The sequence below is a fragment of the Manis pentadactyla genome, chromosome 5 (genome assembly GCF_030020395.1).
Source record: "Manis pentadactyla isolate mManPen7 chromosome 5, mManPen7.hap1, whole genome shotgun sequence".
NCBI lineage: Eukaryota > Metazoa > Chordata > Mammalia > Pholidota > Manidae > Manis > Manis pentadactyla.
The window spans coordinates 67,589,566-67,616,199 of NC_080023.1; the positions used below are offsets into that span (position 1 = coordinate 67,589,566).

At 41.4% G+C, this 26,634-nt stretch overlaps 1 protein-coding gene across 16 annotated transcripts in view; it reads right to left on the reverse strand.

Moving 5' to 3' along the window:
- Positions 1-26,634, reverse strand: part of LOC118923037 (uncharacterized) — a 524,114-nt gene that overhangs the window by 322,566 nt on the left and 174,914 nt on the right. For 2 of the 16 annotated variants that reach the window (XR_008997787.1, XM_057502374.1), the window contains exon 1: positions 4,320-4,927. The exons of the other annotated variants lie outside the window; for them this stretch is intronic. Coding sequence is in view for 1 of the 2 variants with exons in the window: in XM_057502374.1 (XP_057358357.1) it covers positions 4,320-4,387 (68 nt within the window). In the remaining variant the exon portion in view is untranslated. Of the gene's footprint in view, positions 1-4,319; positions 4,928-26,634 lie in introns of those variants that run through there. 16 annotated transcript variants of the gene reach the window in all.

Sequence of the window (26,634 nt, forward strand, 5' to 3'; positions counted from 1 at the left end):
TTAGCAATTATCCCTCTCTCCATCTCTCTACTCAACTGTGATACCTCAAGGGGACAATCCATAGCTTTGAATCTTTACATCCTCAGCTGAGAGTACATAAGAAGTACTCCATTAATATTTGTTGAGTAAATGAACAGGATGGGAGCTAAAATAGATGTCAATATTTCGTCTCTGTTTATAGCAGAGAGATCTAGCTCAAAATACAATTGATACCAATCAAAGAACTGTGGTGAAGCTAAAGATTAACATTTGCAATTATTATCCATTTTAAATTAGCAGAAAAATATTTAAAACCTGGTTGTGGAAAAGGGGTCAGCAAAGAGAACAATCCATACACAATGTGCATTGATTTAAGCAGTTTTTTTTTTTTTTTGAAAGCAGCTTTCTTGGAACAGGTGACCTTTATTACCACTTTGCTTTAATTGCAAATACTTTTAGTACCTGATGCCTATTAATTTGTCAGCCCTGCCAGGAGCAAAGCCAAGAAACCACAACAAAAGAGAAATAGACCTTTAAATGCAGGCAATAAAGAATTGGCTCTGAGTAACAATTACCTTGGGTAATGCAGAAACGCTAAATAGCCAGTGCAGTTCACTAAATAAATTTCATTCTTAATTATGGAAAATAAGGAGGGCAAAATAAAAAACTTCATCAGTCATTGTACTTTATAGGAATCCAAAGGGAAATACAGATTACTTCATTTTATTTTATGGAGTAGAACAGTTCAGCTTCACTGAGGCAATCTCACCCACCAGAAAGGGCTTTGCCTGAATATTCATAGTAATCTGTGTACAATCAAGGGGCAGAGGATCCAGATATAAGCTGCCAAGGACTGTCTCTCCAGCAGTCCTAGAGGTCACTCCAATGATTGCAAGTCTATAAGAACTGAAGAAATATTTAGCTAGTGTTCAATTGGTCCTGGAAAGTTTACCAGATGCTAAACTTGGCATCAGTAAAATATTTGGAGTGCCCATACACTTTGCTGTTGCAGAATAGCAGGATACCAGAATAAATAAACTAGGCATGAAGCTATCTCCTTGGAGGTGAAAGTTCTTATAAATTCTTGACTCTGGTGATTTCAAATCCACTGACTGGCCATTTTCCCACTCCTGGAGCTAGGGGTAAGAGGAGTGGAGGGAGGCAGTGTTCAATTACACCCAATTAAATAGCTGAGGCAGGTAAGAGAGGGTTGCTTAAAGAAAAATTGGAGGGCTATTACCAGAGAAAGAGAGAATGGGGTAATGGGTACTGGGCAGGTAAAAACATACAGTATACTATTCAGAATCGGAGAAAATTTAAGACTGCTAAATGTAGGCCAAAGAAATATATAACAACAAACACCTCAAGTACTTCAAATCTGCTGACACAATATGTAGATTCATCACATGAGTGTCAGGTGAGAAGAACTAAAACCAAAATGTAGAACTTTAAAGTGTCAGCTTCAACTTAAAATAAGGAGGAGCCTATCATAAGAGGAGATAATTAAAAATAAGTAGGCTGCTCTGAGGAGGAGTGGGTTCCCCACAACTGAAAGGGACAAGCAGATTCTTCTTCCAACATTCCTGCCTTGGACCCATCTTTAAAGTTTTAGGGGAAAACCCTCTACCCTATCTTTTCTTCTTATCTTATGTGTTAATACTCATCCCCATAAACAGAGTAGAGGCTTGATGCTCACATTTAGCCAAGGATCTCTCTAGACTCTCTCCATCTCCAAGATGCCTGTACACAGATCATAAGCATTCTCTTCCCCACTTTCGCCTCCTCTTTTTTGGGATGTTCCCAGAACAGACCCTGATCCTACGTGGCTGGGGAGAACCCCAGTTATCTAGTTATACAATCTGCATCCGAGTGGTGGCTCAACTCAGAGGATAAGAAATAGGAAGCCTACTTTGACCACACGATTCTGAACCAACTTTACCAGCACTGGATGCAATGTTTGATTCTTATCTAACTTAACATATCTTTCTTAAGTAGTTGAGAATTTAAAAGGAGGGAGTGTCATTAATTAAACTCTAATTTAGAAAGGATTCCAATATGGACTAGGAATTGTACTTTAAATGGGGATGTGACTTGGAATAGTCCAAAAGACTTCCTTCCAATATTTGACACTAGTTATATAAGGCAAAAAAGGTCACTAAAACTAGTCAGTAATTATTGGCACATATTTATTCTTCAGAAATAGTCTGAGACTTTACCTGATGGTCACTAGAAAATCTAGAAAATCTAGCACCCTTCTTTTACTGAGAACTGACACTGTTTGCCTCAAGAAGCATGATTTAATGGAATTCTCTATCCCTAATGGCAGAAAACCTGATTCTTACCTCACCAAATAGCCATATGGCATTTATCAATTAACAATTCTTCCCCAGTTACTCTTTTTACAAAATAAAGTAATAATGACATTGTTTTACTAAAGTGTTGGCAAATTACTGATTGGGTGCTCAGTATTTATAAAATATTCATTAAATGCCAAATGCTTGAAAAAATTTTTGACTTCTAAAAGTGGACAGGTTATTTTTTAAAAAGGGATTTGCTATGTCCTCACACTAAAATTAGTGGAAAATATGATACATGCAATGGATCTAAAACATTCAAAGCAATCTTGAAAAAGAAGAATAAAGTTGGAGGACTTAACACTACTGGACTTTAAGGCTAACTATTAAGCTACAGCAGTCAAGAAAATGTGTTACCGGCATAATAATCAACAACTAAATCGCTGTAACAGAATAGAGAGATAGGAAATAGAAATATTCCTTTAATTTTTGACGGAGAAAGAAAAGACATAGCAAATATTGCTATAATAGCTGGATATCCATATGCAAAAAAATGAACTTTGACCTCTACTTCACACAAATACAAAAATTAATTTGAAGTGGCTTACATCACCATAAAAGTTAAATAAAAAAGCTTTTATGAGGAAAAGCAGAGAATATCTTCAACACTTGAGGTAGATAAATGTTTCTTAGATGAATTTTCCCAATAAAAAAAAAAATGGGTAAGATTTTAACATAAAGCAGTTTTATGAAAGGCCAAAAAGCACATGTGCATTTTCATTAGAGACATGCAAATTAAAAACTCCCAGTGAGATACCACTAATATCCACCAGAATGGCTGAAACTAAAAAGACTGACAATACCAAATGTTGGCAACAAAGTGGAGCAATTAAAACTCTCCTATGGCATTGGTGGGAATACAAAGTACTACCAGCAGTGACATGCAGGAGGTAGTGTGAACTGTCTCACAAGAGCCAACTGTGCACATTTCTTTACATCTTAATCCTCAATGATGTCACACTGGTATCCTGAAATTGGCCACAATAGGAGTATTTACACCATGGAATTGGCAATTTTGTACTTGTTTTGGGTCTTGCTCCTTTTCTCCTCTGCCCAGCCCTCCTCCTCTTCTTCTTCCTTCTCATTTTTCATTTTTGAAAAGCCAGTTGATTAATATTTACCAGCACACCACTGGGTACAGGCACTTTGGAATGATTTACAGCAGTTTTTTATAAAACTAAATATATACCTACTCTCCAACCTAGTAATTCCACACACACACAAAAAAAGATTTCTACAGGAATGTTCATAGCAGCTTTATTCATAATAGCTAACACCTAAAACAGCCTAGGTGTCCATTAATAGAAAAATGGATAACAAGCTATGGTATAGTCACACATGACATAATTCTTAGCAATTCAAACAAATGAACACTAATATGGATGAATCTCAAAAATATTATGCTGAGTATAAGAAGCCTTACACAGAGTATACATTGTATGATTACAGTTTTGCAACATTATATAATGGGCAAAACTAAAGCTAAAGTTTTTAAAAAACAGAAGAGTGGTTGCCTCTGGGAACAGAGGTATGGTCAGGAATTGATTGGGAAGGAGCATGAGGGTACTTTCTGGGGTAATGGTAACATCTGTAACTAATAAGGATTTGGGCTAAACAAGTACAAGCATTTCTCAAAACTTGGTTAATTCACATTTAAGATTTGGGCATTTCACTCTGTTATCTCAAAAGAAAAAAATGTAAACAAAGAACTCTAGTTAATGATTTATTTGCTGAAATATTTAGAGGAAAGGTACTCCTATCTGTAACTTACTTTAACATTCATCACAAAAGAGGCATTGGTGGGTGGATAAAGAGTTGGCCAGATATACAATAAAGCAAATACAATGTCAATGGGAGAATCTAAGACATGAGTATGGCTGTTCACTATAAAATTATTTCACTGTTTTGCATGTTTAAAATTTTTTAATAATAAAATGTTGGAGAAAGATCAGTAAAAAATAAAATGTATGGTTTTCATTTACTTACTGCTTCCCACTGCCGGGTCCTATGCTAGATGTTTTATAAGCATTATCAAATTTCATCCCCACAACCATCCTGAGTTAGATGCTGTTATCACTTCCATTTCACAAGTAATTAAACGAGGACTAAGAGAAATAAGACACTCAGCAAGTAAATGAGGAAGGAGCCCAGCTCAGTTTGTCTCTTAACTACACATTACACAAGTTTTCTCTGTGTGGGGAAACAGGAGGAGGAAGGGGAGCAACGTCCAGAAGGAAAGCAATCTCAGTTGGTAATAAACAAGAGATGGGAGTGTTTAGTCAAAGTCCCTGCTTGATCATTTTTTAAGAGAAAGTACAAGCAGGACTGGCTATATAACTTGTGGAGCTTAGTGCAAAATAAACGTATTCTTTGCTCAAAAGTTATTAAGAATTTCAAGAAGGTGACAGAGAGCATTAAACCAAGCTTAGGGCACTTCTGAGGCCCAGCCCTGAAGCGGGCCCTGAGTACAAGCACAAAACGTGCACGATGCAATTAGGATGGCTACAAATTCCTCAAGCCACCAAACCACCCATTCTGTGATTACATTCCTCTCTCTCCCCTTCCTGGCAGGGTTTTATACCCAAGAAGCAGAAAAGGCAAGTTCAAACCCTGGGGGTCATGATGTCTGAATACGGAAGTTGTAGTAAGGCTTCGTAAAAGACTATTGTGTGTTCTTGCCAAAATCAACACATTAGTCATAAAAGATACTGATCTTCCTGTCAAATTGGTCGTCACAGACACAGCTGGGAAATGCCCATGGATGCTACAAAAATAAACAGGTTTCAAAGAGGCAGGCTGTCACCCGTGGAACGACTCAGTTCTCCATCATTCCTCTGCAACTCCAAAACCGGCCGGGCAGTCGGGGGATGTCTCTCTATTTACATAACTGCCTCTTCCCCTCAGAATTTCTAACCAAAGAGCTCATTTGTACTTTAGAAAACGGAGACTATGGCACCAGTTGAAAATGCTTAAAAAAATAAAGCTTCCATCCATTTCCAGGCCACGACGATTCCTCAGCCGCTTGGCTACTTCCTGCCTGGGCTGTCGCTGTAATCAGTAATTCTCAGACAGACATAAAACACAGTAGTTTTGCTATGGATAATAGGCTGTTCATCCACTGAAAAGATTTCTATATTTTTTCATGTACTGTACAAAATGCCTCATTTCAACTAGAATCAAGATGACAAATCCTTTTACATCAGAGTTTTGCTGGCTGCCTCAGGAAGCTGAAAAATGCTGTCACTAGAGAATAACAGGCAGGATTTTAAGGAGCCCCAGCTAGGGAAGGGCAAGGAGACATGACTGGCCTCCCTTTTCATTCTGCACCAGACACTGCAAGGGTTTTTCAAATGAGAATAACTCTGTAAGCCGTGATCATTCTATATTCAAAAATGATCCCCAAATTACCAAATTTACAATCCCTATATAAGAAAGGCCACAAGAAGATGCAACAAGAATGGGTGTTTTGAGGACTTCCAGGAAGTCCTTAATTTTAAAGGGGAGAAACCACTTAAACTTGGAATGGGGGAAATGTACTGATTCCCTAGCAATTTCTGTGGCTGCTGCCTCATTAAAGGCTGCAAATGCCACTTTGTAAAATGCAAAAAACCAGCAGGCTTCCACGAAGACTGAGGGACTCAGCTGCCTTCCTTTCAGAATGTGAAAAACATGGCAATTTTGTCAAAAAGAGATTCTCCTCTCCTTTGCACACTTTGCCTTAAATGTGCCTGAAAATATGTCAAGAAATTCCACCTCCCTGGGATAGCTGCGCTGACCTGTTTGGATCAAAGTCTCTTACGACTTAGTAGGAGTTGACAATAAGGATAGGTAAAATTAGCATGGGTTTTTAAAGAGAATTTACCAGCATTAGGGCCACCGCACCCAGTGAAGCAAATCACTAGAATGAACACTTGGGGTGGATTTCCTGCCAAGCATTTTTACAGCACAGATCAATGCACAGCACCCATGGAGTGCAATGCCAAGGAGGTGGCTGGAGACAAATATGTATTTATAACTTCAACTACCTCCAAATAAAGTGAACCTCTCTCTCAAATAAAGTGAAAAAATGTATAATTTATGAGGACTTGAAATGCAATAGATAATGTGTCTGATTACAGATAAAACAACTGTTCACTACTCTTGCTTTTAGTTAGACAATCAGTAATGTCTTTGGAAACCATTTATCTTTTATTCTTAATTTACTCATATTACTGTTATCAACTAATCTGAGGTGGGAGGCAGTGAGAACAGCATCGTTTTAATAGGATGGGAAAACACCTATTTTTTAAATAAATACATTGACCTGAAATCCATTTTTCTGATGTTTTAAACATATCACCATACACACTTCCCAGTTTTTTTCCAAAGTGCTAAATTGGGAAGAGGGTGAGCTTTGAGATCAATTAAACCTGGTTTGAATCCTGCCTCTATCAGCAGTTGGTTGTAAGATTCAGAGCTCGTACTTAGTGGCTCCAAACTTTGGTTTTCTTTTTTGTAAAATGGGGGAAATGTCACTACCTCATTGGTGTGCTGTGAAAGTGAAATAAGATAATGTATGTAGGACACCCAGTGCAGGCCTCGCACTAGAAGGTGTGGAACACACCTCACGGGTTCCTTCTCACTCTCTCCTCCCCTCTCCTCCCCAAGTCACAGAGCTGCCCTGTGCTGCCTCCGCTTGCATGCTAATAACTGCCTGAAGGTGGCTTGAGAGCAATTTTAACAGTCTCAAGTTATTCTACTTGTTAGTAGTTACAGTGAATAATACATACAACTTGTTAACATCCGGACAGTTTTTGTATGAGAATATCACATTAGCAGCTTTGTATAACAAGAGGTTCAACTATGAGCCTCAAAAGAAATAAAGCTTGATTATTCAGCTCAAAATTCAGTATTTCATACTTTTGCCTTTCAAATGAGCCCCATTAAAGTCCCCACAATTGCCTTTCACCAGCATATTTCCATATTTCTCTCTAATGGATATTAGTAAATTTGCAAGATTCTCCTTCAGAAATAGTGAAGCTCTCAGACCTTGGGGCCAGACCACCTGGGTTGGAATCCCAGCTCTTCCACTTAGTAACCGTGTGAACATGCAGGCTGGGGTTTCCATGACTTCAAATGGGGACAAAAGCACTTTCATCTTCTCAAGTTGCTGATAGGATTATATAAATTTATGATGTCAGGCACATAGTGCCTAACACAGAACAAGAGCTCAAATACTATCTTTTGCAACTTAACACATCAATTGGGATTCTTTCTGGAAACCAGGACATTGAACTGCTCTTTTTAAATAGAATGTGGTTACCATTTTCCTTAGAAAGTCAATTTCTCCATCTGTTACTCTACAGGTCTCTAGAAGGACAGACTTAGGAAACAGGGAGGGGAAACTGAAAATATCCACAGATCCACTCTGACTTGGGCCTGGAAGGCACACCGCAAACGCACACATGCACACTTAGACCAACTGCCTTCTCCTAAGAACTTGAGGACAGAGAGACTAAGTGACCAACTCAAATCCCGTATCTGTTTTCAACTTTAAAAGAAAAAAGAATATGAAGTACTTAAAATGGCCCCTTTACTAATTATGATTTCTAAAACCAGGTTAAGTGACCAAGTTCCAGAAAAATCTCTTGATTTCTAGGTTAAAGTCAGTTTGAGAGCTTCACTTCTCAAACTTTAATTATACATAGGAATCACCTGCATTAAATGCAAATTCCAGTTAAGCATGTTGGGTGGGCCTTGACATCCTGCATTTCTAACATGCTCAGGGGGACACCAGCACTAATGGTTCCAGCAGACCACACTTTAAGAAGCAAGGACTCAGAGATCCACTCCAAGATAGTCTGTTAGTCATACTCGCAAATTTCTCTTTCCTAAGAGAAAACAACCCATATCCAAAGAAAACGGTCCTATATAAGTCCTTGACTGGAAGGATTGCTTATGTTGGGCTTCCAACATCTCTGTGGAAAGTACTTCAGTTGGTGAGAATATAGAATATACTGCTGATGGAGATCTAGAACTTGAACTGAATTTCACCAGTCATTAATCATCATATAGTTCACTTTTAAAAATTTTGATTCTAACTCCTGATTGACTCCTCTGTGTGCAATACTGTTCTAGGGACTCAGGATATAAGCAGCAATCAAAACAAAGTCCTTGTTCTCATAGAGCTTACCCTTTAGCAAGGGAGGCAATAAATGAGTGACCAAGTAAATAAACAGCATGCCAGCTGGTAATGATGCCACAAAGAAAAATAATGCAAAGCAAAAGAGATGAATGCCATCTTGGGGTAGTTATTTAACAAAAGATGTTCAGGAAAGGCCTCAATAATAACCCGAGTTTGTAGAGAAATATTAAGGAAATGAAGGACAATATACAAGCCCAGTGCCGTGTGGGTCTGTTGGGGAAGAGTGTTCAGGCAGAGCAAACAGCAAGTTAAAAAAAGGAGGCTGAAAACAAACAAGCCAGGATCTGGAGTACAGACAGCAAGGGGCAAAGCAGCAAAGCAGCAGGAGATGAGGGAATGTTTTTTGCTGTGCTGCAGTACTACTTTGAGTTAAAATTACACCAGAGCAAAAACAGGAAAAAAGCAATATTGTAATCATTTTCTAACTCATGAAGAAAATGAATTTTTGACAAGGGGAGCACTTATTACCGGTGGGCATTAGTTAGAACTCAATACTGAGCCACTCTCTCTAGTAGAAAATCAGATGAGTCAGTCTCCTTCTGACAAGGGGTTACAGGAGGAAAAGTAATAGGGTCTTTAACATGAGAATGATAATTCCAAACAGCTAAGTAATTACTGAGCTGCTTTGGAGTATGGAAAGTGAGTGATTCTGTCATTTGGTCAATGGAGTATCACAAATTAGTTTGTCTATCAAAATTATTCCTCTGAATGGATGCACCTGACTAAAAACATAGCCAGCCAAACATGCACCTGGAGGATTCTGAACAGAAAGCTGCAGCAGAGCCAGGCTTCCACTGTCAGTTCCAATAAATGCCGATACATCCCTGAGTGAACATTCGAATAGTCACACTGGTGAGATCACATACTCAAACAGTACATAGACCATTGTTCCTGGAATCCATGTTCTCCTGGAAGACTCTAATGTAGACAAGCCTGCATTTGCATTGAGCTACACCCTGCAGGGAATACCCTGCACCAGCAGGAGGCGGCAGGGAGAGCAGGAGGATCCCAGGACACTGGCAGGGCCAAGGATAGAGTGGGCCACAGTCACAGTCTCCATGTACCGCCTCAACAAGGTGGAACCAGGCTTGATTCTAGGAGCAAACCTCCCACTGATCAGGCATTATCCATGGTCAGCTCCTCTCAGCTGCATGCAGATGGATGCTCAAGGGTCTCACATGTTAAAAACAACAAACCTTCCTTGCATGGTTTCCCACCCAATTAAAAATAATACCCAAATTCCTTTTCATGGCCTACAAAGCCTACTTATAGTGAACCCAGACCCTTTCCTCCTGTCTCCTTTTCCCTCAGGCACTGCTTTCCAGCCAGCCACACTGACCTTCAGGCTCTTCCAGGAGCACACAGAGAACATTCTTTCCTCAGGGCCTTGGGAGAGCCTTTCCCACAGGCAGCAAAGCCTCCCACAAACATCCACATGGCTCCATTCACGGCTCTGCTCAGATGCCAGGCCTTGCTCGCCCCGCCCACCTGGAATAGCACCCATTTGACTAGATCACCTTCCCCGCCATAGTTCTTCATAGCACTGACAAGACTTTATAAGATATTTATTTAGTGCCTGTCTTCCCACTAGAATGTAGCTGAATGTTGTTCTCTTTGGTTCATTACCGCATCCTTAGGATCTAGAAACATCAGACATCCATTAGGTGCTCAAGAAGTATCTGCTGAGTGAACAACTGAGTAAATGATTAAGTGTAATTCCTTCATATATGTTAGAGTAGCTATATTAGTTTACTGTGTATGTTAAGTAGTGACTATAGGTCTGCCATTTTCCAGGCATACACTTCTAGATTAAGTGACACATTTTTCAAGCTAAAAGAGTAAGAAAAAGATGATACAGATACTAGTGCACAAAATAATGCACTAGAGGAAAGAGAAGGAAACAGAGCAGAACCTGTTCCCCCAGGAACATGGCAAAGATAGAAGCTCCTAAAGGATGGAATAAATGAGCAATCTAGGAGGATCAAAACAGAGAACCAGACAAATAAATATCATGGTTAAAAATGTTTTCCAAGTTGCATAAATAATAACTTGGCAAAAAAGGAGCTCAATGGATGCTGGAGAAAGAGGCTAAATGACAGTGTAGTATAATAATGAATAATTTTTTTTCCACAAGGAAGATTATATTACAAATACAATTTTTATGACGAGTGGCTGAACATTCTTAACATCTTGATTTTTTTCAGAGGACCCCATGTTCCAGTTCTGGGAGACAACTTTTATTTATTCAATCATAAGGTATTACATGGGTCATAAACTTAAATGCCACAGGAGTCAGACAGGCAATGTAAATGAGAGAAGCCAGGCTGGGCTGCCTGGAGCTGGCCTGTTGCATGCCCTCTGCTGGGAGACTGGCTCCTCTGCTCCAACCAGGATGAGCACCCATGTTGTTGGGAAATCTGGGTTTTCTGGTAAGATTGCTTAATGTTTATTTGGGGCAAGGAATTCAAACATTTTATAAAAGTCATGTAAACAAAACACATTTGCATCCACCCTTAGCCTTCTGTTTGTGATCTCTGATAAATTATTCAAATATGAAACCCAATAGGGCGGACAGAAATGATGTATCTACTTTCTAAACATCTGACCAAATTCCATAAAAATATTTGCTATCTATACAAACCCAGGTCTTAGTAAAAAATGAGGAAAATGCTAAGGGAAATATGAAATTCTCACACGAGATAGCAGATGAGGGCTTTATAAATAGGACATTAATGATCAGATGACTTCAGTTTTATCCATTAGCTCTTAAGGTCTCAATTACATTTGTACAGCTAATAATTCAGTTTTATCAGGTATTTTTTCAATAACCATAAGAGTCTGATCAACATATTAAGTACTTAAAAAACAAAGTAAAGACTTGGCCAGCATACTTACTACCTGATCTATTAGTTTAACTAAGAAACAAGCCTACAACATATAAAACAAATACCATTAATATTTGTGGTTTCACTGTTTGCAAATGACCCCTACAGGGCCATGACATGCAAAGATCTACCAGCTCACTGAGAATGAACTTGATGCATGAGCCCAACCTAGCATATGCATCTCACTAGTTTTATTTTTCTGCAAGCATTATCACACAAAAATCTTTACTCAGTGTCTAAAAGAGGGTCATTTAATTTTTCAGTCATCCTGTACTGCACTCTGAGATTAAATTTAAATGTTATCCCAGTAACAGCATATTGAGAGATTCACAAAAATATTGGCATGTTTTCCTCATTAATACCAAGGTGTACCTCACCTGTTTACACCCAGTAATAGCAGTCCTTACCTTCATGGAGACCTGATGCCAGTAGGCTTTCCTGCCCTCTCAGATCTCTGTCTCCACCTGGCCTCGTCATCTAGTGTGCATGTATCCTGACTTCTGCTCCTCACTGAATCCATTCTCCCACTCATCGAGCCTGACAACATCCAGCCATCTTTTTTCTGACTTTCTAGCTCAGCTTGCAAGCCTGGGGGGATGCTGCCTAAGTTCAGGTCCAGTTGTAGACAACAGACACTTCTTAGCTGGTTTAAGCAAAGAAATATTTTACAGCCAGGTATTAAGTGCTTAATACAACCAAAAGAAGAAATGGGGGAACAGACTAGGCCAAGCTTGCAAGAACAGCTCCCGTAATCATACAGCCTCTGTTGATCTAAAATGCTTCTGTGGCCAGTGCTGAAACACACCCCATCAGGGAGCTGCTGACGGAAGCAAGCGCCCTCTGCCAGGATGCAGAGAGCCCTGCGGCTGCAGAAGCCAATGAAGCAGGAAGGTAGGACCTCGTGCCATGGCTCTTGCTCCTTTTACACATCAAGTCACTCACTTGTGGTCCCTAAAGGGGGATTCAAATCACACCTGGAAGAGAAACTCCAATGGTTTTCTCCTTCCAGCCTCTTCTAGGGGAGAGTGTACTAGGAGCTTGGCATGGAGGTCCAGCATGGCAGTTCACAGCAAACACCACAGAGTCCTGGCCAGGGATTATACCTGTGTGGGCCCTCTCATAATGATTGTTTCTTTCTTGGTGAGAACCATGAAGTCTCTGAAGAGAAAATCAGGATAATTACAAGTAGAAAAATGTCTGATCAAAGTGCTAATGTCTGATACTGGAAATGGGATGGACATTTATAGGTCAAAGAAGAGAAGGGTTGGTAATCACTTGAGGACTATACTAGCAGCTTCCCTTAATAAGGTGGGCAAGTGGAATGTTCTATCCCTTGAGATGGGGTAGAGTAAAGCCTTTATGTCCAAGGGTCAAAAAATTGGAGGTGTGAGACCACCCAGGAAAGAAGGGAGACTCTGGGTTCATTAAATGGTGGATTCCTCACCCTAATGTGAGAAATGACAAACCTAAGTAAGCTACTACTTTGATGTCAGCACTCACCATCCTGCCCACAGCAGGAGAGGCCACTTAATGCCCTCGGCCTTCACATGAGGTGGGCATCAGGGCTGATGTCCCATAACCTGGGAGAAGGTCTACACCCACGCTAGGGCATGGCTCTCAGGTGGACACTGAGCTAAGGGAGCAGGAGAGAGGACACTCATATCAAAGTAGTGAAATGCATAGAGCCATGCTGTTTAAGAACATGGTATCTACTCTAATCTAGTTCCAAAGGCGCCCTAACATTTTCTTGGTATATTTCCCTTAAGATCCTTCAGAGAACTCTTGTGGAATGGCCGCTGTTCTCCTTAGAAGTCCGCTCCCCTGTTCCTGACCCTTTCCTCTATCAACGGTGGCCTTTCTCGTATGAACTACTTCAACTTTCCTGCCCCCCTCTTCTCCCATCTTCTCTGGGGAAGTTTCTGGCACTTTTCTAGCTAGTGCCAGTCTCTCTCCCCTTCTAGATCTCCTAGAGCATGGCCAGGACCTGTATTTATAAACAAAGTTGTAATGGAACACAGCCACACCCATTTTTTTGTCTATTGTTTATGGCTGCTCTCACACGATGATGGCGGAATTGAATAACAGAGTCCATCTTGCCCAAAGCCTAAAATATTTAATATCCAGCCCTTGACAGGAAAGTTTGCTGACCTCTGTTCAGGGGATCTATCCCTTCCTACCCTTTGACATTTCTTCTTGTCAGCTGAGCACCTACTAAGTGCCAGGTATCAGGGATACAAATATTAATAAAATGCAATCCTTGCCCTCAAATTGCTTACAGTCCAGCAAGGGAAGGCAAATATGTAAGCAGCCATTTTCTTTAATATTTCAGAAACCAGGGAGAAAGTCCACACAACACTCATTTCCACCTGGGGAGTTTAGGGGGAGTCAAACACATCAAAGTCCAGAAGAACATTCAAAGAACAAATATTCATAAATGTGGTGAGTGTTACACATCTTCCCACCCTGAAATATACATCTTGCCTTAACCATCCTTCACCCTCTATTATTTCACACTCTACCTTCTCCCCCTTTATTGCTAATGTCCTTGACATTCAGCCTACTCCATAACTCCTTGTAGCCTGCTTCCATTAGCACCACACCACGAAACTGCTCCCTCAAAGGGTTCCAGAGCCCTTGAATGATGTGTTTATGGCCTCATCTCAATTCTCATCTTGCTCACCCTTACGGAGCCCTTGACTGTTGCCCACTCCTGACCTCCTGCTCCTGCCTAAAAGTCTCCCATGGCTCTACCTGTCCAAGTTTCAAATCCCTCAGAATATCATACACAAAGCCTATCTGCATTCTCTATGTGCCATTCTGCCCACAGAACACTCTTCAAATCCACAAGCATGCCCCATTGTGTTGTATCTTCTTGCCTTTCAATGTTTTGCCCCTTGTCTGGGGTGGTCTTCACTCTCTTTTCCCATCCTCCAAACTCCACCTTACTATTTAAAACCAAGTTCAAATGTCATTTCCACTGTGAAAGTGTCCAAACTTGACTTGGATGCTTCCTTTCTATTCTCAGATTACTTGGAACATAGCTGTCTACTGCCTTCTGTACTCCAGGAACTTGCTTACATGTTTGACTCTCATTTTCCTATGTCAGGGAATCATGGCTCATACCTCTTTAAATCCCAAGTATGTGGACTAAATACACACAGAGATATACTAAATAAATGACTAGAGTAACAGCCAGGCTTGGCAGTTCCAACCAGGAAAAAAGAAAATTAAAGTTCAGGATAACTTATTTCTCAGGCACACATCTCTTAAAATGCAGTAAACTTTCAGAATATGCAAATGACAATAAAACTTCCCTTCAGCCCATTAGAGTGACAGTTACAAGAAAATGACATAAAACTGCTCCCTGAGGAACCACCTCAAAGACACTCAGTCTTGTCACCGGGAAAGGCACCACCGAAGTCATTTTTTTTTCAGCTTTAATAACAAAGATGGCACAGATGTCAATGTATTTTCATTATCATCTCTGTCTTTAGAACTGTGTGCAGAAAATTATTTATTATGAATATTAAGCATGTACTAGAAGAGGACTTGTAGGTTTTAGGCATATAAGCATGAGAGATATGGATTTAGGTCCACTTGGCTCCCTTTCCCCCAGATAGCAAGAGAGATCCCCCATTCTTGAGTCTTCCCATTGCGGACGTTAGCCCTGTTCCAGTTCCTGAATACAGAATGAGCCACTAGCTTGAGTTCCACTAACAGCCTGTCCCAGATGCTGGGGCCCATCTAGAACTTTTGGAGTCAACAAGAACCCTGAGGCAGAAAGAAGGCAGGACACTTCCACGTAATTAATATTCTCAAAGTGCCCACGGGCATACAGTATTGTAGGGATGTTAGACAGTCGTGTCACTCTACATAATTTTGGAACAACTCCAGGTCAGATTCAGGCCCCTGTAAAGCTCATTGCCAATTCTGTTGGGGCAGAGAAGCATTCATCATCTCCAGTAAAAAATTTCCCACTTTCTGGCCGCTGCATGTACGCAGCTAGTCAAGTGCCAGCACAGAAACCAGAGCTCACATGCTTTATGGCTGTCACTGTGACAGCTGCATTTCCCAGACTAAGCTGCAAGAAAGACTACATTTGTAATTGTCTTGTTGGCTAAGGGTACAACAAATACACATTTAGATCACAACAGATAAATGCTTCCTCTGATTAATCACACATGGGAGGCCAGAAAGCACACTTGTTTCAGGGAAATTCAATCTCCCAGCAGCATCCCCATCCACAAAGAAGACAGAACCCCTTGAAATAGAGGAAAATTTTAGAATGTTCACATTGTCCTTGAAGAGAGAACTCTTGTTATGGAACAGATCCATAAAAAGGCAGCAAGCAGGTAAGGCTGGGAATGCCTGAAGGTGAATGGCAGTCTCAGGGGCTCAGGTTTCCAGGAAACCCCCTTCACCCCAGTCAGGGAGATCAGACTGATTATAGCCTCTGGTCCAATTCATTTTAAAATGTCCTTTTTGCACACCCACTGTGTGCTTGGCACAAAAGACTATGAAACCCACTTCCAAGCCCTTCCAGCCAGAGAGAACAGCAGCACAAGCCTCTTGGAGAAAGCCCCTCACTGTGGAAGCCTAAGTGAAATTTTCCCTTTTTCTTCTAACATATGGATTTGGAAGGTACATTGTTGCTATGTTCAGAGGAGAACTTGGTAAGTGAGATTATGTTTGGTGGGGAGCGGAAAGAAAACAGAGTTTATGAAAAGCACCTTCTGTATGCAGAATTATGACACAATGTAACACCAGCATTAGCCACTGACAGTGGAAGGTGAGCAGGACAATCCAGCCCAAGGATAGCTGGGCGAGCATATTGAGGGAACCCAGGAGAATCCTTTACTCAAGTTGGAAGCATATTGTCCAACTGCATCGAGTTTTCCTAGAAGTGAGCAGGAACGAGGCCTTTTATACCGACGCCCTCAGGAGCTGCTGCTACGACAGTCCATGAGGAAAATCCCCTCTCCTGTGGGTCCTCTTCCTTCCTTTTGCTTTCCTTCCTTTCCCTTCCCTTCTCTTCCCCTTGTAGGCCCAGTTCCCTAAGAAACAGAGTCTGAGATGGAGAAATCCATGCAGGGACTTTACTGGAAGTGTGCTGGGAACCACAGCCCTGAAGAAGCATAGCAGAACTGGGCAGGAGAAGTTGCAGTCAGTTGCAACCATAACCTCAGCCAACACTGCTGGTAACCAAAGAGCAAGGATAGCCCTTCAGAGAGTCCACAATAAGTCTTAGTAGTGCCATCTTGACTGGAGGGTAGTGACCCTGGACTAGGCAGCTCCCTTCAACCAAAGGCAATCTCTGGGAGAGGACTCAACCACGAGCCCTCAGCAGCCAACACACTCCAGGCAGCCGCAAAGTGAGTAATTCAGTCCTGAAGGGGTGATCCAGCTGGCCCACCACCTGCACTTCCCTTCCCTCCTCTCCCATGGCCCTGAGTCCTTACATTTCTCTGTTCTCCTTTCCTCAGGGTCCTGCCTCTTATTTTCCCCCATCAATGGGGTAAGTTTGTAATGCTCCATGCTACCTAGTCCCACTAGGGTGGATTGGGTATCTACAAGACAACCAACCTGTCACAGTGACAGTAGTGTGACTTCTCTTAGCAGCCCTGCTCAAGTTTTCTAAAGAAAAATTCTCCTTTTTACCTAAAGACCACACTACCAAACAGGTACCATACATTATCCTAGCCTTAGCATGTGCCATGGTTCCAGGGGGAGTTACTCATTCAAAAGTCTCCAGCTCTTTTTCTACCTTAAGGCATGGGACTACATGTTCTCCTGGGATTGCCCTAGCTTTGAATGTACCATGGTCCAGGTAGAAGAAAAATAAATGTAAATGCAGTAAGTATCTTAACTGAATTGAAATGTGAAAAGTAACAATATTACATATTAAGCTTGTCCTCAGCACTACTGCTGGCTACTTCAAATACATGTCTCATTTAATATTTACAAAAATCTTACAGGATAAATATATTATCACCATTTATAAGTCAGAAACTGAGACCTAAAGAGGCTATGAACTTGACTTAGATCACATAGCAGGAAGTGCTAAAGGACAACCGTGGAAGAGAGAGCCAACTACCTACTAAAACCCATAATTCTCATCCATGATGTTCATCTCTGAGAAAGCTGCCCAGCCAGGGTCCACATGTTCCTGCCCACTTCGTTCGTAGGTAGGGTCACGTGGCTAGTTCTAATCAAATGAATGTGAGCAGAAGTGACACATGTTACTCGTACCCTCTTTATGCTCACTCTCTGTCTGCCCACAGTCTGCCGTGGGCTCTGAAGCCCCAGTGGAAAGCAGAGCCATGAGAGGGAAGCAGCTTGGGTCCCTGAACCGCCAATTAGAGGAAGTCACCCATCAACCATGGACACCATATTAGACTATTATGAGTGAGAACTACAGTTCTCTTGTGCAAACCCACTGAGGTTTAGGAGCTTGCTTATCATAGCAGCTACCATTACCCTAATTAGTACACAGAATGAAAACTAGACTTCCCTTGATACATTCATTTATTCATTCAACGAAATGAATGGTAGAGGTTGTTTGAGTAACCTCTCCCAGCTAGATATATATTGGGGATACAAGGTATGAGCACTAGAGATGTAAGGTACATAATCTTTTCCTTCTAGGAAGTGTTCCAATGCAGTGAAGAAGATAGACTATTCACAACACTATGGAAATCCAGAGCAGAAATGCCTGGCTTTACCTGGCCCCATTTATAGAGCTCCTCCCCTGTGTAGCACTGACATTTACATGGCTATCTTATTTTTCTTATCTTTCCTAAATGTATTACATTAATATAATTCTTCCCTTGTGGATATTCTGATAAATAAAAATGTTCTGATCAACATTTTTTGTTTAGAAAAAAAAAAAAGTCCCTGGAATTTAAAGTCAGACAATATATTCAATAAGTAACTAGTAATGTTCCTAAAAAGAATGTTTTGAGTCCTGGCCATTTTTGTCCTCGCCCTTCAAAAAGTACTTGATAAAAATGTATAGATGAATAAATACAGTAAGTATAGATGCAAGAAAAATGGCTTTTTTCTATCTTGATCTCACTTTAAGCTATGCATTCTTATGAGAAGGAGAAAACCAAGTAAAGAGATCTGTGACATGGGTATCTACACACCAACACATTCCTCACTCTCTCCACCATTACACCATTACCCTAAACTCCAAAGCTGGCCCAGATCACTCCCTTTCCTGCTACACTTCCATTGGTAGAAAAAAATGTTTTCTTGCCTTCCTATGTCTCATCCATCTTTCCGTCCCTCCACATTCACTCAGACACCGTCCTCTCCATTCCCCACCCACACTATCTCTTTCCTTTTTTTGATCAATTCTACATTTACCACTTGGTTGTAATTGAGAATTTAATTGACCGCCTAAGTATTTCGTTTACATTACTCATCTTCCAAAGGGACTGAAAACTCCCTAAATACATAAAACACAGCCTGACATTTTTTTCTCCATGTGCCTAGAAGTGTGCTGAGCACCTATATAGTCAAAAGAGAAATGCCTGATGAGTGACAAACTGACTCTTCCCAGGTGATCTCCTGGGGTCTCCTGACAAGGGGCCTTTTAAAGCCTTGAGGAGTTACTGGCTTTAGCAAACTTTAAGCAACCGCAACTCAAACGTGATGCTCAGAAAAGAGCCCAGCATTATGAGCAAGTCAATCTTAGTTCCACTTCTACTTGGACCCCTGTGTGGCCTTAGGCATCGCACTCAAATAAACATCACAAGCCTCAGTTTTCTCATCTTCAGAAAGGGAAACAATAATACCTTCCTCTTACAATCAAAACAGGTTAAGTAGAAGGCCTTCAAAAACGTTAAGGGATTTCCTTTTGTATTGAACTAGTGGGTAACAATCCAGTCACTCTTGTCTAGACCATTTCTAATAAGCATCCTAATATTGACTAAAGAGGGATTACATCTCAGAACAAAACAGCCCTCTCTTTTAAATCCAAGCTTGTCCTAAAAGCAACTGACTAAATAAATGAAGGATACAATGCAGTTAACTCTGTGCCCTTTGCTTTCACAACCTAATTCTGCAAACTGCTGAAAAGGCACTTCTCTAATGGAACCAGGAGGGCAACGGCGAACTGTCTGGTCAGAAGCCCAAGCTATGAAGAATATAAAGAGGTGCCTCCTGTCATCACACTGCTCATTAATTATCCCACATAAGGCAAATCAAGGGGGAGAAAGCACTCTTCCAAGATGCAGCAGGCAGGCTACAGAGTCGGGGATGGGTGGGAGAGGCAGAAGAGCAGGGTCCTTGCTGCTCACTCAACAAGCTCCAGGCCTCACTGGGACCCAGGGCTCCCGCTGAAAGCTTTATTTTTCTGTCAGCACTGACTCCCCCTCCTCTCATTAATGTATGTCCTGGGGTCTTCTTTTCAGAAGCTGAGACAGCATTCCTCAAGACGACTCTCCTAATTGGTGGAAGGATGCTGGGAGGTACACGTACAAGCAAAGCAAATGTTTACACAGTTCCTCTCCTCAATCCCTCTTCTCAGCAACACTCACAAGACCCCTGGGGCCCAGTTTCCCTGAATGTTGTCAATATAGGCTAACTCCCTTGTCCATACCAGCAGCCTCCTTTGTCTATGCCTACTGCCTTCATTTTTTATACTGTCTCCATGGTCTCCTCATCACTGTAGAGTAGGTTAGTAGCAGAGGCTCCAGGCTCAGACTGCCAGGGATTGCATCCTGCTAAATTTGGGCAAGTCACTTCATTCTCTGCTTCCTAACCTGTGAAAAAGAGGTAAAAGCATTTTCCCCACAAGGTTATTAAGAGAATTAAGTAACACGATGTATGTAAAGCACTTCCAGCCATGGTCTCTACCACATAGTAAGTGCCGGGTATCAATTACCAACTGACCTCTTCAACCACCTATATATAACCTAGTTCCTGTTTGTATCACTCCCACAGAATCACTCTCTCAGGGAATGCCTTAACAATCTTTCCCAACCTAACCCAGCCATTTGACTCCTTTCCCCATTCTGTTACTGCAAACATGATGCATCAATTTAGATGACAGCAGCACACTGAGCATTCTTCCACAGGTTAGGATTGCACTTAGGACTTCCGTGCAAAAATGCACAGCACTACACACCACCTGAAAAATTCACAATTTCCTTCCATTGTATTCTAACTTGGTGTGATCTGAAAGTATTAATTTGTAGGAAAAGAAGGGAAGAAATTCCCACCCTATCAATGATGGGGAAAATGCTGCAATATGATTTTCTACCATAATCAATCACTTTCATTGTTTCCCCATCTACACTCTCAAATTGATGAAAAAGATATGTTTTTCATAAGATCCATGTTTCAGCTTTTAGCAGAGAGGAATTTAAGAGAAAAAAGTCTTTCCATACAGCACCTTAGTTAACCATCCCCAATTATTCTCCATTAGAGTTAAAGTGATTATTACTGGATTTCCAGTTTAAAGGTGGTAGACAGTTCCAATTTTTCTCATTTTAAAAATCACCCTAATATTCAAGGAAATAAGAATCAGAAATAGAAATTCAATCTTTGATCAGTTTAGAGACAGTTTTAATTATGAGTTAAATTATAAGATGGCACATAGCAATAGGGAAGTCAATGACTTGACAGAGAAAAGGAAGGATGGATACATCTAAGTGCTTACAAAGAAAGATAATGAAGAGAAACAAGTTAAAGGTACCTATAGAATCTGGACAGGCTAGGAGTGCAAGGTCCTCAAGGAGAGGGTGTAAAGCTGGGTCTGACTATTCCTCCCCACCCCTGCAGGAGAAAGTAAAGGTCCAAACTCAAAGACAAAAGACAAAAGGGAAAGCTGAGATCAGGCATTCAAATGAAAACAGGGAGATTAACTGGAAATCTACAAACTGAACAAAAAGACTGCCCAGAAGACTGAAGGAAACTTCTCTAGAAAAACTGAACCACCCTCAGATACAATACTATAGATTCTGACATTTGAAGGTTCCCAAACTGTGTCATCCTAATCACCCTATAATGAAGTCCACCAGGTGCAGATCCCAATGAATAGACACAGAACTTCCAATCAGCTTTTCAAACATGAAGAGACAGCCAAGGACTCCAGTCATTTGAAGAAAGTCTGCAGTATTAAGTGAGACAAGCAAACAAAACTGAGAAAAATAAAAGGAACTCAGAAAAATCTGTAAAGACACTCTATTTAATATTCTTGGGGGTTCAGAAACTTTTCTCCCCACATGCCTAAGAATTATGACATACTCACAACTAAGTCCCTTCCTCTCCTCTAAAGGGGGCATATTAGTACCTCTACTGGCAGAGGAAAACAGGTAGTTAAAATAAATTATTTTAAATATTATAATAAAATATCTATATAAAAGAATAAGTTTAAAAGTTAAAAATAACTTTTAAACTACATCTATGCATTAAAAACATATTATAAAAACAAAACAGAAAATAATTTTAGATCTTTAAGATATTGCTAAAACTTACAAATAAGAAATACTAAATAGACAGCAAGATAACGTTAAGGAATTCACTCAGAAAATAGGACAAAAGGCCAAAGAGATGGAAAATAGGACAAAAACTTGAGAAGGTTAGAGGTTCAACCCAACCAGTAAGAGTTCCAGAAAGAAAACAAAGAAATTATTGATCAAGAAGTTTTCAAAGAAACAATTCAAGGAAATTTACCAAAACTGAAAGACATGACTTTCTTGCTTAAGCAGAATGAATGAAAAAGAAACCAGTGTTGAGGATAGCATTGTAAAATCTGAGAATACCAGAGACAGAGATCCTAGAGATTTCCAGTAAGGAAAAACTGGTCACAGGCAAAGGACCAGAAGTAAGAAAAGCATCTATCTTCTCAAAAGCAACATTGTAAGCTAGGAGCCAATGTAGTCATAGCTTCAAAATTCTGAAAGTAATTTGCAACCAAGGATTCTAGATTTAGCCAATCTACCAATCAAATGTACAAGCAGAATCAATACTCTTTTCAATTATGTAAAGTCTCAGAAATTTTACCTCCCATGACTTCTCTGGAAGCTAAGAAAGAGGAAGAAATAAACAAAGAAAAGAACTTAATATGAATCTCGGACACGAGAGAATCAAAGTGCATAGGGCCAAAGCTGGTACAGGGAGAGCCCAGCTGGGGTGGTGCAGAGGGGTTGAGGGCTGTGGAGGGTGTGTCTCAAGAAAACAAAACAGGTGGATATGATAGATTATTTCATAGGTTTGACTATGAGAAAGATTTAGAAAGACATTTTACAAAGCTTTTAATTTTATTCTTCTGTATGGGAAGAGTTGGCCCAGAGATCTGAGGGCAGTGAAGTAAATAAAAACAATGAATGAGGCAATTCCAGGAAAAATGAAAGGTTATAAAATAAAGCAAGGGGAATCATAGCCATCTATCTGGCTCAGCAAAATCAAATAATATTTATGTACCAGAAATAATTAAAACCATGAATATAGAATTAACCAAAAATTATGAAATAACCATATTGAAAGATACAGGAGGTGAGAAGACAGGGTAAAAACTACAAATTCTGGCTTCATAAAATAGGAAGTCAAAGAACAAGAAAAGAGTTTTAAGCAGTTAATTGCCGCTGGAGAATGGCACTGAGGGAGGGAGGAGATGACTGCTAATTTTTTATATGTAAGCCTTTTGACTTTTGACTTTGAAAACCAGTGGAGAAAAGAGCAGTGGGTAGTTTGAAAGAAATCCCATAGATAGTCCATCAGACCCCTGTGTCCCACGACCCTGCCCCACGAGCAGGTTTCCTTTTCCTCGCTTTCACTCCCCACTTTGTTCCTCTCCTGCAACAGAAATAGCTAGTTCGGAATCGAATAAGAAGATAGGTACCACCATAGAGCAAAAGGTGAGCTCAGAGCCACAGGGAGACAGAGTATTCATGACCTGCCCCCACTGCCCCAGTTCCAGGTCTTGCTGATTTTCCAAGCTTCATGTTGAGACTGTGGAACAATTTCCAAAAGAGGGAATGGGGCACGTGGGAGGCAACCCCCGATGACCTTCCTGTAACTGGGATCCCATTTCCCCTCCCCACCCCCATCAGAGCAGGGGTGCAGCACACTCTTACCCATCTCTCCCTCACCTTTCCCTTTACCTGCTTCCAAAACATAACTCATTTGGTTGATTAAAATAATAATAAGAGACAGCACTGACTGGACTCTTATTACCACTAACATTTTGTGAAACAAAGTTTCACACATGTCATTTTAGATTTAGTCCATTTTAACATGTTGATATCTGAAGAGCACAACCCTAAGGAGAAGGGGTTCCAGACTTCCGAAGATTCATGATCCAGCCTAAGGTAAGTCACACACGATTTCACACGGCCTTTCATTTTTTAACCTGGTAAACAAAGAGAGCAAAGGGATATTTAGTTAGGTCTCAGGGCCCCTCCCACAGACTAGACTGCCCCCTGCCTTCCTTGCTTCACCCGGAGAAGCTCTGACTTTATTAGACCGTGTTGGCTTCCAGTCTAGGCTATCACCTGAGGCACAGTCAGAAAGGGCAGCAAAGGCCCTTTCCAGCTCCAGCCCTGTGGCGGTACTGAGGCACAGGCTCCGAGGGCTTCAGCCCAGGCTTGCCTTGTCTCCCATTCACATCCCAGTTCACCATTTCCACCGCGCTGACTGCACTGTCCACACCCACATGCCTATATTGGAGACGTCTGTCAAGTCCAAATTTCTTAGAATGTCATACAAGGCCTTTCAGTCTGACCTGGCTCAACCTCCCCTTTCTCCTCACATTCTGCCACACTCATTCCTTGTTGTACCATGTTCCTTCATGCCTCAGTGCCTTTGCAGATGCTGTTTTCTCTACCCAGCCTCTGTCTACCAGTGTGTGTTTTGAAAACTCATTTGCATCTTATAATGGTCAATACAAACGTCACCTCCTTTATTAAGTTTTTCAGACTTCTCCAGACAGAACTGATTGTTCTTTTAATGTACTCCCTATATTGAAAGCATCAATTACAAAACACAGTTCACTATTTATTCATCTATCTCCTGTGCTTGGTGAACTCCCATAGGACAGAAACTTACTCATACTGTGGCTCTAACATAGAGCATGGCACATAACCGTTACCCCGTTTCCTGAATGACCATGTGAACAGGACAGAAGATCAAGGAGGGCAAAGCTAATGCCTGTGCCCTTCCTGGGTGCAGCCCTAGCTCAGCATCATATGTAAGGAGGACTCTCACAAAGGATCTGCAACAGCAACTGTTGCAAATACACCTGGTATCCCGACTGACATTCTTTTAGATTTACCTCTGATTTCAGCCGTGTCTGAGGTGGACATCTGTGTGAGTTGGATACACTTTATGGTGACCACCTCTCTTCTAGTGAAAATGGAACAACAGATGCATGACCCCAAGATCCACTGGTCCTACCATAGGTCAGACCACCCAAAAGGATCCTGCCTGATGGAAGATTAGAATGGTCTCCTATTGGCTTGGATATAGCGTCAACTCAAGTCTACCACCTGCAGGGCTGGGAAGCTATTCTCCAGGATTTATTACATGCACTGAAACAATAGCCATAACATGGGTCTTGTGTACTCCAAAGCCAGAAAGCAAAGGTCTGGGCACCAACAGGTGCAGGCATTGGCTGACTCCTCTCATCATCACTCTCAGTGACACAACTGCTTAATTTAGATTTCTTGTTTCCTAATCTTTGCTAGAATAGAGATCTTGGCTCTTGGAAGGCAACACTTCTCCATGAGACACTGACCTAAAGCTGTGAATCTACTTGATTACTCAGGCTCTTGGTGCCAATGGACTCCAGGCAAAGAATGGAGTTTCCATACTGGCAGAAGGACTTGACTGTAAGACACCGAGGACACAGGGTCTCTGCTGCACAGTGGGTAAAAGGAGGAATAACTCTGAATGTCCCAGGACTTCCTTGGTATTTCTATATTCATTCATCACAGAGAACAGGCAGGTCAAGGCAGGCAGAGATGAGGGTCTGGGTCACTTAGTGACCATGCAACCTCAGAAGTGCTGGCTGAGGTTGAGGAAAGTCTCGAATGGATACTGGAAGAGAGAGATGGTGGGTAGAAGTCGTGACCTCAGGCTGGGCTGCAGCAATGGGCACTAGGAGTTAGTGGCGCTGTTCAATCTTTTTTTTACAGGGCGGGGTCAGCCTAGTCTTAGAGGAAGCAGTGACAGAATGTAATTAACAAAGAGCATCAGTGGATCTGAGCAGCACCAACAGCCTAATACAGCACAGAGGGACACTTCGGGCCCAGGGGCAAACTGCCGTGCAGGCCTCCACCTGCCCCCGCAGGCCTTCTCACAGCTTGCCCAAGCGCCCTGGACCGAGCCCCACCCACACCGCCGCAGGGAGCTCAGCGGCACACCTGCATACGGGCTTTTCCTCCGTTTCCGTCCAAGTCTCTCTATTCCCTCACTCCTGCCTGCTAGGCTCACCTCCAAAATAGCTGCCTTCACCCAAGTCCTTGTTTTGGGCTCTGTTTTCAAAGGAATCCAAGGGAAGATCGTGATCATGTTTAAACTGCAGTTTTCAAACGAGCTTTATAACCTTGCATCTCTCTCCCGATAGACTAGCGACTTGAGAGAATAATATATATACTTCCAGAGCACTTTATTTCTTTCCAATAAATTTCTAAGTGACCGGGTGGTTATTTTTCCCTGTCTTTTTCATTTTTTGAAACAAATAAGGAAGCTAAGGCTTGGTGAAGTTCCGTGTCTTGCCCGGTACCAAAGGGTTTGTTAAATGGTGGGCACAGAGTACTACGTATTAACATCTACAGCATACATGGGAGCCCCAGACATATCTCCCTTTTCAGGTAGTTTATCCATGTCTCAGTAGCTGTAGGTATTGTGCTAAGAGCTCATAACTACCCCTTTCTCCAGAGCACTGCCCTCATGGCAGTTATCTACTTCTAGCGATCCAGGGGCTACCACCGTCAATGATTAACTGACACAGGGGCACCAAATTCTCAAGGTGGAATTTCTCTGTGGTTTCATTCATGCTCCAGGGTTTCCCATGGGATCAGGCTGACCCTAGACTTGAGCTAAAACATATCTTCCCCTGCCCTACACTGTTCCCTGTTTATAGACCCTTTGCTCAATAAATCACTTGCCCATCCCTGTCTCTAGTGAACCTGGCCTAGGATAGGATCTGCTTTATGATACCTAGTCCGGGGGTTTCCCCACTGCAGAATGCCATGTGGTTAAAGAAATGCAGAAAATTCTA